The sequence below is a fragment of the Thamnophis elegans genome, chromosome 3 (assembly GCF_009769535.1).
Source record: "Thamnophis elegans isolate rThaEle1 chromosome 3, rThaEle1.pri, whole genome shotgun sequence".
Taxonomy (NCBI): Eukaryota; Metazoa; Chordata; class Lepidosauria; order Squamata; family Colubridae; genus Thamnophis; species Thamnophis elegans.
The window spans coordinates 126,956,917-126,974,085 of record NC_045543.1 but is presented as its reverse complement, the minus strand read 5'-3'; the positions used below and the strand labels follow the sequence as shown (position 1 = coordinate 126,974,085).

Here is a 17,169-nt window from a genome sequence, read left to right as displayed (position 1 = left end):
AAGCCCATTGGGAGTCAGTGCAGCTCATATAGCAGTGTTGTTACATAGCTGTAGTGTGGTGCATCTAATACTGCATTTGTTACTGCACTATGGACCAGTTGAAGTTTCCAAATGGTCTTCAAAGGCAGCCCATATACAGTGTATTGCAATAGTTCTATTGGGAAATTACTGAAGCGTACATAGAGGGACGTGGTGGCTCAGTGGCTAAGATGGTGAATTTTTCGATCCTAAAGGTCGGCAGTTCGAATCCCTATTGTCGCGTAATGGAGTAAGCTCCCATTACTTGTCCCAACTTCTGCCAACCTAGCAATTTGAAAGCATGTAAAATGCAAGTAGAAAAATAGGAACCACCTTTGGTGGGAAGGTAACAGCGTTCCGTGCGCCTTTGGCGTTTAGTCATGCCGGCCACATGACCAAGGAGACATCTTCAGACAGCACTGGCTCTTCAGCTTTGAAACGATGAGCACCTCTAGAGTCAGGAACAACTAGCACGTATGTATAGGGGAACCTTTACCTTTAATGAATACATGATTATAAACAGTGCCTTCTAATCTAGGAACAGTGCAGTATGTATTTATTAAGAGCCAAGGTGGCGCAGTGGTTAAATGCAGCACTGCAGGCTACTGCTAGATCAGCAGGTCAGCGGTTCAAATCTCACCGGCTCAGGGTTGACTCAGCCTTCCATCCTTCCGAGGTGGGTAAAATGAGGACCCAGATTGTTGGGGGCAATATGCTGACTCTCTGTAAACCGCTTAGAGAGGCCTGAAAGGCCTATGAAGCGGTATATAAGTCTACTGCTATTGCTATTGCTATTGCTATTGCTATTGCTATTTGTGCAAAGGTCCTTCTTGATATCACAACAAAATACTTTGACATGACTTTGACATGGTTCTTTTCATGAGTCCAGGAAGATCTCCAGATTACACACCAGATGTTCCAGGGTATGTGTTTAAGACTTAATCCCTTGCTAGAACATTTGCTTAATCTTTTGGATTTTTTAATAAGTATCTACTGTATGTCTAAGAAACATAAGAAAACAACAACTGAGAACAGGAACGTCCAAGGGGGAGTGTTAAAATCAGCAAGATGGCAGACAGAGAATCATCAGCGCATGTGCGGGTTTGGAATGGCGACCGGGCTTTTTCGCTCCGTGCAAACTTGGCGAAAAAGCACCGGGAAGCCTTCCAAACGGACCGCAAAATTTTTGGAAAGAGTCCCTGGGAGAGCCTAAGATCTGCGGAACCCAAAGGACCTGAAGAAAGCCGGCATATCACCCCCCGGAGGCTCAGCGTTATCCTCACAACAGCAGCCCCGAATCACCCAGCTGCGTGAGGACGACGGCAACGGCGGCGCACGGACGTTCGGCATCGTCTTTTACCACCTTTGGATCCCTGAGAGCCCCTGGTGCTGCCTGGTGAGCCCCCCTAACCATTTATCTGCTGGTCCCTGGTCCTGTCAGTCGTCCCCTGAATAGGGGAACGGCAGCTGCTGAAACTAGAAGGAAAGCGTGGAGGAAAGATGGCGGCGCCAAACAGCTGATTCACAGCATTTACACCTCGGACGCTTCCTCCCTGGCCAGCCTGCTCGAACTTGCTGGAGCCGAGTGACTGTGACTGTGAGCCCTGGTGACTAGTGAACTTAGAGGGGTTAATTTTCAACCTAACTTTTCATCTTAAAGAAAGGGGGTTGTCGGAGGCTGCATTGAGACCGCGGAGCGACGGACTGAATGATTGTGTTTGCTGCCGCCCCAGACGCCCCCCCTCGGATCTATCTCTGCTCACCTCGCTATCTGTTACCTATCCCACTATCTACTATCTGCTGCCTGCTCCTGCGGCCCATAGGAAAGAACTGGCCATCCTAGGCTGACTGGTGTGCTTACTCGGGCAAGGAAGAGGATGATCCTTGAACTGAGCCCTGTGTCATTGTAGCCTCCTCCGGACTTTGCTCCTGGGCTTTGCTTAACCATTAGGAGGAGTAGGACTGTGGCTGAGCTGGCGTGGGAGCAATAGAGGATGGCGGCTGCAGTGGCGAGGACTGAGCTCCGAAAACACCAGTACTTCCCCCCCCCCATCTGCTAGAGTGGCACAAGTCAGCCTCGAACTTTGGCCCCCTAGATTGGGGCCCTTATCCACCCTCAGGAAGGAGACTTTTAAATATACAGCCCGCTAACCTTCACTGGAAGGGTAAGACTGCATGGTTGCCGCCCATGAATTTTGGATTTTTATACCCAATCCTGCTTGTATACGGCCACCTTATATATCACGCACTTTTGACTTGGTGGCCAAGGACGTCTCCCCAGGACATAAGAAGGGAGAGGAGCGGATCACCGCTCCCTCCACCCTTTCCACATTACTACACATTATAATTGCGCAATTTTAAAATAGTATGGTGAGTGTATGGGAGTTGGCTGGAATTGAATGAATGGCCCACTTTTATTATTCTATTACTATTGTATTTTTATATGTTTTTTAAATATTACGTGGGAACTGCTAGGGTGGATAAATGAGAATGTTTGACTCGGAGGGCCTGCCGGGGAAGGCGGGGGTCAGTGGGGTGGTTGGGGGGACTACTGCTACGGGAGTGGGTCAGAGCATTACGGTCATTACAGGGAGGGGCAGACATGGCGGGGACTTTAGGGCTAGCCATTACCGGGGAAGGAGGGTTCGCTACATTACAGAGATCCCTCCTTCCAGCCCTATGAGTCCCACTCCAAGACCAGATGGCGCGAGTAGTCAGGACCCTGGTCTCAGGCTGTTGTCGCTAAATGCCAGGTCTGTTGTACACAAAGCTCCCCTCGTCCGGGACTTAATTGTTGACGAGAGGGCAGACCTGGCATGTATTACTGAAACCTGGCTGGGCACAGAAGGAGGAGTCCCCCTTGTAGAGATGTGCCCAGAGGGATTTCAGGTGCTTCATCAGCCGAGAGCCCAGGGAAGGGGTGGCAGTGTGGCTATTGTTATCCGGGAGTCTCTGTTACCTCGTAGGGTCCCTGCTTGGGAGCTTGTCGGGTGTGAGTCCCTGCTGATAAAGTTGGACCTCAAGGGTCAAGTGGGTTTGCTGCTAATGTACCTGCCTCCCAACTGTGTTGCAGCATCCCTCCCCTCGCTCCTCGAGTCAGTAGCCGAGCTGGCAGTTGAGTTCCCCAGGCTTATAGTTCTGGGGGACTTTAATTTGCCATCGCTCGGTGAACGCTCTGATGGGGCGCAGGAGTTCATGGCTTCCATGACAGCCATGGGCTTGACCCAGGTAATTCGGGGCCCAACTCATGCAGCGGGTCACATGCTCGACCTCGTATTCCTCTCGGAGCAGTGGATGTGTGATCTTGGTCTGAGGGGTAATGAGATCATACCCCTGTCGTGGTCAGACCACTGCCTACTGAGGCTTGACTTCCGGAGACCAAACCCCCACCGTAGGGAGGAGGAACCGACCAGGTGGTTCCGCCCCAGGCGACTTATGGACCCGTTGAGGTTCCAGACGGAGCTTGGGGTCATTCCTGACACTCTCGCCCACAGTTCGGTGGAGACTCTGGTTGCCGCCTGGTACTCGGCGGCATCGGAGTCTCTTGATCGGATTGCGCCACTACGGCCCCTCTGGGTCAGCGGATCCCGGAGACCTCCTTGGTTCACCGAGGAGCTCCGAGAGAAGAAATGCCGGAGGAGACGCCTAGAGCACCTGTGGAGGTCCGATAAGTCCGAGGCGAACCGAGCACTTCTGACTACCTGCACCAAGGACTACGTCCGGACACTAAGAGCTGCCAAAAGAACACACATCTCCGCCTTGGTAGCGTCCGGCGAGTCATGCCCAGCCGCCCTGTTAGGATCACCCGCTCCCTCCTTAATAGGAGGGATGCGGGAGACCCCTTGCAGGGTAGGGCTGAGGACTATGCTCAGTTCTTGGCGGACAAAGTGGCTCGGTTCGGTCGGACTTGGACTCCACAGCAGTAGACCCAGCCGAGACACAGGAGGATTACTTGGCAAATCATCTCTGGGTTGAGTTCCAGGATGTTGCCCTCTGGGGATGTGGACAAGGCCATTCGAGCTGTAAGTGCCTCCACCTGTATTCTGGACCCGTGTCCCTCCTGGCTGGTTGCCAACAGCAGTGAGGTGACACATGGCTGGATCCAGGCGGTCGTGAACCGCCTCCCTTCGGGAGGGGCACTTCCCCGCCGCACTTAAAACGGCGGTGGTGAGACCCCTCCTGAAGAAACCATCCTTGGATCCAGCCATTTTAAACAACTTTCGTCCTGTCTCCAACCTCCCCTTTATGGAAAGGTTGTGGAGAGGTGGTGGCCTTCCAGCTTCAACGGGCCTTGGAGGAAGCTAGTTATCCTCGACCCCTTCCAGTCCGGCTTCAGACCTGGTTACAGCACAGAAACCGCTTTGGTCACATTGACCGATGATCTCTGGAGGGCCAGAGATGGAGGCTATGCGTCCATCCTGGTTCTCCTTGACCTCTCAGCGGCTTTCGATACCATCGACCATGGTATCCTTCTGCGACGACTGCGGGAGGTGGGGGTGGGAGGCACTGTTTTGCAGTGGTTCTCCTCCTACCTCTCGGACAGGTCGCAGTCGGTGTTGGTCGGGGGGGCAGAGATCGTCCCTGAGGCCCCTAACATGCGGGGTGCCGCAGGGTTCGGTCTTATCCCCCCTACTATTTAACATATACATGAAACCGCTGGGCGAGATCATTCGGAGGCACGGGATAAAATACCATCAATATGCGGATGATACGCAACTGTATCTGTCCGCCCCGTGCCAACTCAATGAAGCGTGGACGTGATGAACCAGGGTCTTGAGGCCGTTAAGAACTGGATGAGCGCTAACAAACTGGTACTCAACCCGGACAAGACCGAGTGGCTGTTGTTTCCCTCCCAACAATTTGGCCAATGTTCCAACACTTAGGGTGGGGGGTCAAATTTTATACCCCTCAGATAGGGTCCGCAACCTAGGAGTCCTCCTGGACCCACAGCTGACTTTTGACCACCAGTTGTCAGCTGTGACCAGGGGGGCATTTGCCCAGGTTCGCCTGGTCCGCCAGTTGCGGCCCTACCTAAACCGGGAGGCTCTCGCAACAGTCACTCGAGCCCTTGTGATCTCTAGGCTGGAATACTGCAATGGGCTCTACATGGGGTTGCCCTTGAAGTGCATCCGGCGACTGCAGTTAGTCCAGAATGCAGCCGCACGAGTGATAGTGGGCGCACCGCGGTTTGCCCACGTTACACCCATCCTCCGCGACCTGCACTGGCTACCTGTCGATCTCCAGGTGCGCTTCAGGGTACTGATGACCACCTTTAAAGCACTCCATGGTAGTGGATCTGGGTACTTGAGAGACCGCCTTCTGCCGATTACCTCCCTCCGACCGATTAGATCGCACAGACTGGGCCTCCTCCGAATCCCATCCGCCCAGTCAATGTCGACTGGCGATTACACGGAGGAGAGCCTTTTCTGTTGCAGCTCCGACCCTGTGGAACGACCTCCCCGTCGAGATCCGTACCCTCACCACCATCCAGACCTTCCGCGCAGCCCTCAAGACCTGGCTCTCCCATCAGGCCTGGGATAGGTTCCCAATCTACCCGCCCGAGTGTTGACTGTTGAATGAAAGTTGTGTTTTATTATTTTCTTCTGTTCGCACATTGTTTGTCTTCTGATATTGCACCCCCTCCCCTGTGATTGTAAGCCTCCTGAGTCCCCTCAGGGAAAGGGCGGCCTATAAATCTTAATAAAATGTTTAAATGTCTAAATGTTACACAATCTGCCCTTTCTGTATGTATATCAACATTGCATGAATATTCAAAAAGGATGAGTTAGCATCCCAATGCTCCATCTGCCATCTTGCTGATTTTAACAGATTCGCCTTTCACAGATGTTGCTGGCTGAGAAGTTATAAAACACCTACCCTGATAAATCCATGTTCTGGTGGATCTGGTTTGAGGCATCCTGATTCAGGTCTCTCAACTGCAATGTCCCCCTCCCTTGTCGCTTCATCATCATTTACACATACAGCTCCCCTAAAAGGAAAACAACAACAACAATGGAATGAGAAATCACTAAACAGCCATCTTTTCAGATTCTGAAGGAGAGGGACAGTTTATGGTGGGAATATGCAAAGACCCATGTTTAGATATTAGATTTCTATTAAGGTATTGGGTGACCGGTGATAGGCAAATTCTTGAGACCAGTACCATAGGTAAGTGTTGTGGCCCAGCAGGATCCGGTTGAGCTGCTGCTGGACTCGGATAGCGAGGAACCATATGAGTCTGCCATGGAAGATGTGGCGGACCCTGGGCAGGGTTCAGACTCAGAGCAGGGACCAGAGAGGCTGGTTGGCCATCAGGAGGCGCCTGAGGCATGGAGGAATGGGGAGGAAATATGGCAGTTTGTCCCTGATGCTAGATTGAGAAGGGCTGAGAAACGGAAGCAGCAACTCTGTAGGCAGACTCATAGAAGATGATTAAGCACAGGCGGTTGGTGATTGGCCCCTCCCAAGAGAGATTATAGGTGAGGCATTGGGTGGGGACATTTGCAGGAAACAACCATTCGAATAAGTGGTTAATAAAATCTATCCATGTATTCTAGCCATATCAGTTCGTTTTGATTATCTGAGTTGCTTCGTTTGAATTATCTGAGTTGCTGCAGAACTACTGTATTGAACGTGAGTTATCTGGGCCCTCAGCCAAAGGATTCGTTATCTCAGTAATTGCACAGTGGCAAACAGCCAAGCCTGTGTTCTGGTGTATTCACAGGCCGTGGGGTCAGAACAGGTAACTATACTAGGCTTTGCCTGAAGGCAAAGACAGGATGGCTCCATTCTGCACCCAGTTTGGCTTCAGCACCAACTGTTGGACACAATGTTGTGCCACATTTCAAGCAGAGGGGTGATTTAGGGAGCACGGAGTTGTCTGTGTGGCATGCATAGCTCGGGCCCCAAAGTAGGAAGAATCTGCTGAATCTGCCTAGAATGCTGAGAAGTTCTATGCCAATTAAAAGCAAAGGTCTAGCTTATCTTTGTTCTGACCTAGGCTTCACAATATCACAAAGCAGACTCCTTGTCCTGACAAAACCCCTTTTTATTAAACTAATGTGAATTTCTCTCGTTCACATCCAGCAAAGTTCCGGCAAACAGTCTTTCAAGGGTGAATTTACAGCCACGGACCTTATCAGGGTTGGAGAACTGCCAGACTGATATCTTCCAAATACAGTGCTGTACAAGAAAATAATGGCAAGGAGTCTCTGAGAGTCATGAACAAATCTTCACACTAATTAATCAAACCTAATTGTCTCCTGCAAACTCCACTCCCCTTTCACTCTTTATTCCCTTTGAGAGGGGCCATTCACCATCCACCTGTGCCTTTACTCCAGAGTCAGCCCTTGTTCCTTAACTGTCCCCTTCTTCTGGCAGCTCTGCGCATGTGCACATCGGGAACAGGCTCCAGCTGTTCTTCTGTCCCACTGATCTCCAACTCTGAAGGTAGCTGATAACTGTCAGACGGCCCTGGTCCCATCTCTGCCTCTGACACAGAGCCCTCATCGAAGCCTTCCCCACTCCAGGACTGGCCTATGTTCCTCCCCAACCTCCTCACTGTCTGAGTCTGCCACCAGCTCTGCGGGCCACTGGTGGCCACAACAATCTTGGTGTTGTGGGAAGTGGAATTAAAGGCCAACCTAAACCAGAGGGTGGAAGAAATACTTAGACCCACTGTGACAGATCATTTCCCAATTAACTGCTGATTTGGGGCAAACTATAGTGCTAAATGACAATGAGAAAGGAGTGGAGAAATTAGAGAAAGGAGTGGACAAATCGCTCAGAAAGTGGCCACTGAGCCTTTTATGCTTCCACAATATAGCCCCCACATACTTGTCCCAGAACTCCTGACAGAAAAAAGGTAACCATTGTAGACTGCTGTAAATCATTGCTCTAAATTACTGCACTCTGAACTTATGTGGGGTCTTTCAAAATCAGCCATAGGATATTGGAACAATTAACTTTATTTTGAACTACATGACATTTTAGCTAAAGTAGCAGTGAATTCTGCTGGGAGACATTCCGGGATCTAAGATGGTTATCAAGAATCCTGCATATCACAGGATCCTCGCAGTGAACAGAGCGTAGTCTTTTACATCGTTATCCTGGCTGTTCTGTCTCAGAAGCGAGAAGGAAAGAACGAGTAATCAATAAAAGGAAGAAAGAGGGTCAAAACTCTAAATGCACTGTACAATTGATATGTGCCAAGACATTTTGGTAAGGTAAAGGTAAAGGTTCCCCTTGCACCATATGTGCTAGTTGTTCCCGACTCTAGAGGGCAGTGCTCATCTCTGTTTCAAAGCCGAAGAGCCAGCGCTTAAGAAGATGTCTCCAAGGTCATGTGGCTGGCATGATTAAACACTGAAGCCACACGGAACACTGTTACCTTCCCACCAAAGATGGTTCCTATTTTCTGCTTGCATTTTTTACGTGCCTTCAAACTGCCTAGGTTGGCACAAGCTGGGACAAGTAATGGGAGATCACTCCGTTAGGTGGCACTAGGGATCAGAAAATTTGGCACCGAACTGCCAACCTTTCTGATCAATAAGCTCAGCATCTTAGCCACTGAGCCACCGCTGACCTAGACATTTTGGTACATTTTGGTATCTTCCTCAAAAGTGCTCAAAGTAGTACATTATATCATATATGATATAATGTATAACTTTAAGTATATATTATAAAGATATCTTGTTGATAAATAATCTTAATAAGGAAGTAATTAAAAATTGGTATATATATGAAGTGACTATTTAGAATACCTTGTTGAAAAATGAAGGAATTACATCTTTGTTTGAATGTATGATGTACAAGGACAATAATGAACATAAGCATACTCGATAGTTGATATTATATATAATTGAAAACAGTGATATACAAATATAAATGGTTGGTAATTTTTTTCATATCGGGTATGTGATTATATAAAGGTATATTGTTATTAAACAGACAATTAAGAATGTAAGGGAATTAGGTTTATTGGGAAAAATATATTAATTGTAATTAAATATACACTGTACAATGAAAATGAGGTACCTAGTTATATTAGATGAAAAATCTGTGATTGTAAATGTAATTGAGAATAGGGATGCAAAAACACTTGTAACCAAACGACATGCTGTATGTAATGGATGAGAATTTTTTATGTTGTTTTTTATGTTTAAAAATAAAAACAAATTTTAAAAAAAAGGGCTCAAAGTAGGAGGAAGCAACACATATGAACTGCATTTCCCTAACCAGCACGGCTATAATGAAAAACACTGGATTCCTGTGATCATTGGAGGGTAACTGGTTGACTAGTCTGGCTTGGAAGTTCATCAAAGATTTCTGGAGTTGCTACAAGGCTTTTTGCTTTGAGCTGGTAACAAGAATGGGAATTGAATTCAGAGACAGCTTTGATAGCTTTCTTTTTAGCTTCCTTTAATTGTTTTCCCCTGTGAAGGAAAAGAACTGACTGGCAGTGACTAAGTACTGTTCTTTTCTCAGATTTATCCGAAATTGCAAAGAATTAAATCCAAGACATTGCATCTGCAAAGAAAAAGCTACAGCCTTTTTCTAAAACCCTATGACTATTATAGTCTTACCTGTCAACAAATATGGAAAAAATAGCATGCTTCCTCTTCCCCTTGTTCACCTTCACATGGCTTCCCTCCACTTTGGGGGGAGGGATTGTTACAGGTGCGGCTTCTCCGCCTCTTATGGGAACCATCACAGGGACTCCATGAACCCCAGCAATTCCAATTACCATCAACCGCAACTGGAATACAAGAAAAGGATTCACAAAACATCTGGATTAAGAGTCTTCTCATAATATCTAGGGAATTGGTGGTCCGAAAGCAAGATTAGGTTTGGAAATCTCCCATTAGACATATCCCGAGAGCAGTGATGGTGAACCTTTTCAGCACCGAGTGCCGAGAAGGGAGCCTGACCACGCCCACATCTGGGACCTGGAAGAAAATGCACTTCCGGATTCCCGCAGGTTTATGCACGCCAGCCAGCTAGACTTCCGGTTACTGGCATGCACGCACACACGACGATCAGCTGGCCAGCACACATGCTTGTGCCGGAAAACAGAAGACCAAGCTCTTCCAGTTTTCGGCACTGCCGAATGCACGAAGGCCAGCTGATTGTCACGTGTGCATGCACGCCAAAAATCTGGAATAGAAACGGGTGACACTGCAGATGCTAGGAAACATGGCTCCATGTATCACTTCGGGCATGCGTGCCATAGGTTCTCCATAACGGCCCTAGAGTAACAGTGCAGATGGTTTTCTGCAAAATGAGGTAGAGAAATAGAGGAAGAGACAGTGTGCATTAGATGAAGTCGTCCATTAGCCTAACAAATGACTTGGGAACAGTCTCATTCATCCCATGGCTAATTCTGACTTTCAATGCTGTAACTTTAAAGTCAGAGGTCAAAGTATAATTGTACGTATAACTGCTATGAAGGATATCAGAAACCCCTGCTTTGTATTTTTTTCCCTTCTTTTTTGTATTTTTCTTCCCCTTTTCGTTTCTCTCTTCCCTTGCTTGCTTTTTCTCTTCTTCACTTTATAATACAAAAAAAACAACCCAATATAATTTCTATTAGTTTGTATTAGGTTTTATCTTTTTAAAAGCTTTAATAAAAAAAATTACGTTATTAAAAATACGGATTCAAAAAATGACCAATTGTCGACCAATGTGTTTGCTGGATACCATGGAATTGTATCCGAGACGGGCCAGGCCCTCTGAAAATCCTCTCCACCCTATCTAGCTGTTGGCTAACATGGATTAGCCAGGGGGCCTTGAAAACTCCATGGGTACAAGCTACTCTTTGACAGGAAGGAGTTTGTTAGACCGTGGGTAGGTGTGCCAGTCGAAATCTCTGTTGGTCCAAGGCAAACACAAATTATCTCATGAGGATGGACTGATGGAAACAGGCAGTTACAAATCTTCATCCTTAGATCATTCACCCATAGCCCACTTCTGCCTGCTGTTCAGTTACATTGGCTTAACTTCCCTTGCGTTTCCCAGCATGTTGAATGCCTTGTTATCTGTGCTCTGTTTTCCAATGCTTGTCTCGATGTCAGCCACAGCCCTTGTCTTGCATTTGCCCGGGGCTAAAATGAGCAAGTGATGATGTTTCAAGCAAAGCACTTTGAAGGGGCTTCAAGAGCAACATTCCTCCCAGCATCTAAGGAACAAAGCAAGGCACCTCCCCTACATGGAGCAGAAGACATCACTGAGAGAGACGCAAAGCACTTTGATGAAGCGAATCGTATCATCACTGCACTTGAAACCACCAACAGGGCTACCTCAGATAAGGCAAAATATAAAATATGTTGCTAAAATCTGCTCTCTGGATTCATGAAAGTTTTCTTCCCTGCAAAAGAGGTTTCGCTTTTTCTATCTCATTTTCACACAGGTTAGAATTCTTCTCTATGTCCCGTTTTTGTGCCCTTTTCTGAGATATCAAGGGGGATGCCATCTTTCCTACCGTGTTTCCCCAAAAATAAGATCGGGTCTTATTTTCTTTTGGCCCCCAAAACAACCACTAGGGCTTATTTTTGGTGATGTCTTTTTTTCCCCATGTGCGGGTTCTATTTACTTGCGACGGAATGGAGCAGGAGGTCAAGCCATGTGCTGATGCCATGGCCACAAGGCGAGGTAGGGGTGGAGCTGCCCCATGTGCCCTGGACCAGCTTACCTCAGGGTCCCCACAGCCAGGCCATCCATGCCCTGACACCTGCCTCATCTCCCAGCCGCGCACCAGCATGCCATTTGGCCCCCTGCTCCGTTGCAGCTGTGAGCAAGCAAAAGAAGTGGGCTGGTGACTACGTGGGCTCGTGGTGCTCCTGGCTGTTGGTGCTGCTGCCATGAGGCAGGTGTCAGGGGCAAGGATGGTCTGGCTGCGGGGGCCCTGAGGTAAGTCGGTGCATGGGGCAGCTCTACCCCCATCTTACCTCATGGCTGCAGCACTGTGAGCAACAAGATGGAATGGGTGGCTGGATGGCCAGGCTCTAAGGTAGGCTTATTTTGGGGGTAGGGCTTATATTAGGCACACACATAAAAATATAGAGACTTATTTTCAGGATAGGTCTTATTTTCAGGAAACCAGGGGAGGTATTGATATTTCTGTGTGTGTCTGGAGTAGGAACATACAGTGGAGTTGCATTCTCTGGAAAGATTTTTAAAAAAAACCAAGGGGGCAGTGATCAGAGTATGAGTATGATGCACAGTAGGAGATCAAAGCTTAAGTCGTGATCTTGATTCTTTAGCAGCGGCTCTTACTATATTTTCTATATTTACTAAATTTCCCACCACCCCCTAGAGTCGGTAATGACTAACACATATGTGCAAGGGAACATTTACCTTTACCTTATAGTTTTTTGTGGATGGTGATATTCCATATAAGGCAGTGGAAAGAAGGAAGGAAGGAAGGAAGAAATAAAGAAAGAAAGAAAGAAAGATAAGAAAGAAAGAAGAAAGAAAGAAGAAAGAAAGAAGAAAGAAGAAAGAAAAAAGAAAGATGAAAATAGTTGAAGAAAGGGGGATTTAACAGCTTAATGCAAGGGAGGGAATGCATACTCTGAAGCAGCTTAATGTTTGCCAAACTGTTCATTCCCTGTTGAAGAAAAGGAGAGTTTGTTCTCTTTAGCTTGCTTAAAAGAAAATAGTTCCAGCCTATTTATTCCTAATTATCTCCATTCGGTTTCATCCTTGCTAATTTACCTGGGGCTAATATATGAGCAGGAGGAATTACAGGAAGGGGAGAGCGGGAAACAGTTTACAAAAAGTTGAAGCAGCCTGGAGACACATTTCATGCCGAAATCTCGAAGGTTAAGAAAGCTCTAGGTAATGAAATAGTTTGCATTCTTACTCTATTAACTCACATACCTGAATGATAATCTGGTGTCCGTATTTCACAGTTATCGCCGTAAGTCCCAGCCCGGCACACACACAAGCATTCTGTTCCAGACAGCACTGCCTTGCCATTGTTTGGCATGGAGCACATTGGCACGGGTCAAACTGTGCTGCATACTCAGAAAGAGCTCTTCTGAGATTGCTACGCTTAGTTGCTGCACAGGGGATGTTCTTCACCAGCTCCAGAATGGAAGTCAGCTAATAAACAGAAGAGGGGGACATCAACAGAGCCATGAATATTCCATTCTACCACAGTTTTACTCTGCAAGCATCTTTTCACAGGCAAAGTCTGAACAATTAAAGGGGATTTGCAAGAAGGAAAGGGACTCTTGCATGATGACATCATGCTCCAATACTTGAGTCAGACCTCATCATGAAAATACCTAAATGGGGCATGTGTGCCATGACTTCCCTTTCACTTTAATCAATCCTATGCAGTTGATGCCCTTTCCTTACTCTGGATTTGCAATTCCAGCCACCAAAGATTGTTTACTTCTTTTATATTAATATCAAAATGAGTCTCAGAGCCCGATGCTCTTTATACCAGTGTTCTCAATCTTGGCAACTTGAAGATATGTGGACTTCAACTCCTAGAATTGCCCAGTCAATGATTAAAGCTTCTTCTAGCCTGGACCTTGAAACACAATCCAGTTGATGGTGAAGACAGATAACTGGCATTCCTCTTGCTAAGGCCAAAGATTTTGTTGACTATTTGGTAAAAGGAAAAAACCAGTGGTGGGTTGCTGCCAGTTCGGATTGTTTGGGTGAACAGGTAGTTCCGACGATCAGCTGGCCCTGCCCACCTGCCCCTACCCTATCCTGTCCTAATTTCCTTCTTTCTGGCACAGCTGATTCGCATAGCACAGCTGATTTCTGTGCCTCTGCTGTCTACCTACCTGGGCTGCCTTAGAAAGTAAGCAGCTAAGCTTCAAATGCTGTATTTTGAACGCTGTGTTCAAGCGCATTAGGCATGCACACATAGCATGCGTACACACCAGGGGTGGGTTCCAGCTGTCACTACTGCTGGTTTGCTCATGGGGCTTCACACCTGCATGTGCTTTATGCGTGCCGTGCACCCATGCACAGTACAATAAAAATTGTTCTGCACATGCGCAGAAGCAAAAAACAAGATGGCAGCATCTATGGAGCTGCCCAGAGAACCAGTTTGGGGGCGTGGCAGGCCTGGGTCGCTGCCGGTTCTAGTGACCCAAGCTGCCAAACTAGTACTGGTTCAGCCGAACTGGCCCGAAGTGGTAGGAAACCCACCACTAGTGCGCACGCAAAGCGCGCGATCACCAAATTAGTTGTTAAAACCGGTTGCAGCCCACCCCTGGAAGCAACCATATTTGACTATAATTGAACATGACATAGTTGAGTGGGCTGGGTGGTCATTCTAGAAGTTTTAGTCCAACATGTCTTTAACAAGTGTCAAATTGTTGCCACCTGGGATAGGCCCAGTTGTGGGATCCGGATCCCGTTCCAACTGGTATGGTTGGAACGGGCCCTGTGGCGTCGTGCATGGAAACACCGAAGATTTAAAAGCCTGGTAAGGAGCTCGGGCGGGTGGGTGGGCCTCCGGAGCACTGGAACGGAACGGTATCCGGTGCTCCAGGCAGGCTCCGGTACACCCATACCGGGCGTACCGCCTGCAAACCACCATTGGATAGGCCAGAAATCAGCTTTCCACAATTGGCCTTTGTGCAGGAAATAAGAGTATCGGTGATGAAAATAAGCCTGCTACTACTTGAAATGAAAGGAAAAATAGAGTTGAACCATTTGTTTACACCATGAATACCATTTTATTTATTTATTTTTTAAAAAACCTATCATCCTACAGATAATTAGAATACATAATCTGTACTTGGTATACCCTCCAACAGTATTATGTCCAGCAGGCACATAGGTTACAGGATACATCACTTCCAAATGTATTGTGGCTCTATTAGATATTCAAATTAAAAGATTTGTCGAAATAACTTCCTGGTTCAATGTCTAATGCTAACATTTCCAAAGAATACATTTGCATGTCCTGTTTTCTGAGATTATATCATATCACAGAAGTTGGCAAGCTTTTTAAGTTCTGGGGATTCCCCACCTTGCAATCACCTGAAATGTTAGCTAATTATTAACCTCATGAGGTCAGGGTTGTCTTGATTTCTAAAGCATGGTATTTGTGTCCTTTATTTAAATGGTGAATGAACTTAATGGGGAGGGGAACAATAAATGTCCTAGCTGTTGACCCACATCATAGCAGAAGACCACCTAGCTATCAAAGGTTGCAATGCAATGAATCTATTTACATTTTCCCTCCCCTGTGTTTCTCTTGGTTTCCCTGACAGCAATTGCAGTCAAAGAAATGTAATTCTATATCTACTGACAGCGAGGAAAGGCTAGAAGCTTTAAATCTCTCATTGGTTCCATTTTGTAAAACTTTATGGGAAATTGATGCCTGAAATTCCTTGTTCTCCTATTGACTTTCCATCAATTTCTTCTTTTCTATTATATCTATAAAACAGCAGGTCTGTGACCAGGGAACTGCATTCCCCCCCCAAAAAAAACCTTTTAAAGGAACTAGAAATCTATAGTCATTTTCCTAGATTTTTTGTCTTCAGAGGTAGGAACCAACCTCTATGATCTCAGACAGAAGTGTTAAGGAATGTGAGGAAAAACCACAGCTGCTGGAAATGCAGAAATGTGTAGGACCGTGATGACAAAACCTATGGCACGTGTGTCGAGATGGGCATGCATGCCATCACCAGCTGTTCTTCTGGTTTTCAGCATTGGCATGTGCACTGGCCAGATGATCTTCGTGCGTGCCAGAGCACCGGAAATCTGAAGAACAGCTCTCCAGCACGCATGCTCAGGGTGGAACCCAAAGAACAGTTGGCCTCCACATGCATGTGCACCAGCCAACTGCTCTCTTCCAGGTTCTGATGCCCTGGTGCGTGTGAGCGCGCATGCGCGCCGCTCCAGTTTTGGCACTCGGTGCCGAAAAGGTGACCATCACCTGAAAAAAACTGTGAGGTCTCCAAAACAGCCCAAATAATGTTGAGCATGCTCAAGGACTATATAATACTCCTTGGCTGTTCTGGTAGAGGGATGGATGTGGAAATGCAATGGGAGATCTTGAATGGCGAAACTCTACTAGGCTGTTCATTGCAGTTATGACCAGCCGCTTAGCACCTACTTGACCAACCAAACCGAAAAAGGGGACTTATAATCCAGTTCTGAGGATGCAACAGTCAGGCCCTTCCAAATCATATGACTGAATTTGGGCACTCAGAAAGATGGCAGCATTTATGGCCATTTGCAGTGTCCCAGAGTCACGTGACTGTGTTTATAACAATTTTGCTGAAAATCGGCACTTCTGGTTTTCAGCAAAATTATGCCCAATGCAAAACATCGCTTAGCTTAATGACAGTGGTATTCACTTAATGACTGCTGCATACAAGCAGGTTTATTTTCAGACACTGCCAATCCTGTTTTCTGCACAAAGGTAAATGGTACAAAGCTGGTTTGGGGCTGACCCTTTTGTTACCATTAAGACATATGGTCATAATGGGCAGACTCTATTCTGGTCTGGTCTATGTCAATAGCACTAGCACTTAGACTTATATACCACTTCAAGTGCTTTACAGCCCTCTCTAAGTGGTTTTACAAAGTCAGCCTATTGCCCCCAACAGTCTGGGTCCTCATTTTGTTCACCTTGGAAGGATGGAAGGCTGAGTCAACCTTGATTCTGGTGAGATTTGATCTGCCAAATTGCAGGCAGCCCGCAGTCTGCAGAAGTATCCTACGGTACTGTAGTCTAATCACTTTACCACCGTGGCCCCTACAAGGACTACCTACACTGTTATTGCAGTCTGATTAGTAATATCTCGCTTTGTATTCCTGATATTCACAGATGGCTAACAAATGCTTTTCATGTTGCCACTTTTCTTAGAAGATTCAAGGCTTCCATTCATAAACAAATGGAAGGCTAATCTGAGAGACAGCTGGTTATAATGCAGTACTGCAGGCTAATTCACTGCTCACTCCAGGAGTTCGATTCTGACCGGATCAAGGTTAACCCAACCTCCATCCTTCCCAGGTTGGTAAAATGAGGACCCAGGCTGTTGGGGGAAATATGCTGACTGTAAATCGCTTAGAGAGGGTTGTAAAGCACTGTAAAGCGGGATATAAGTATAAGTGCTATTGCTGCCTAGTTTGGGTAATGAAACATCTGTAAGAAAACAACCAAGCTCC

At 46.9% G+C, this 17,169-nt stretch overlaps 1 protein-coding gene across 1 annotated transcript in view; it reads right to left on the bottom strand.

Annotated features, from left to right (window-relative positions):
* The window catches only part of LOC116506725 (complement component C6-like), a 56,992-nt gene that overhangs the window by 11,505 nt on the left and 28,318 nt on the right, over window positions 1-17,169 (bottom strand). Inside the window, exons 11-13 of the mRNA XM_032214610.1 lie at window positions 12,898-13,122; window positions 9,603-9,775; window positions 5,896-6,007 (exon numbers count right to left, since the gene is read on the bottom strand). Of these exons, the coding sequence (XP_032070501.1) occupies window positions 5,896-6,007; window positions 9,603-9,775; window positions 12,898-13,122 (510 nt within the window). The remainder of the gene's footprint in view (window positions 1-5,895; window positions 6,008-9,602; window positions 9,776-12,897; window positions 13,123-17,169) is intronic.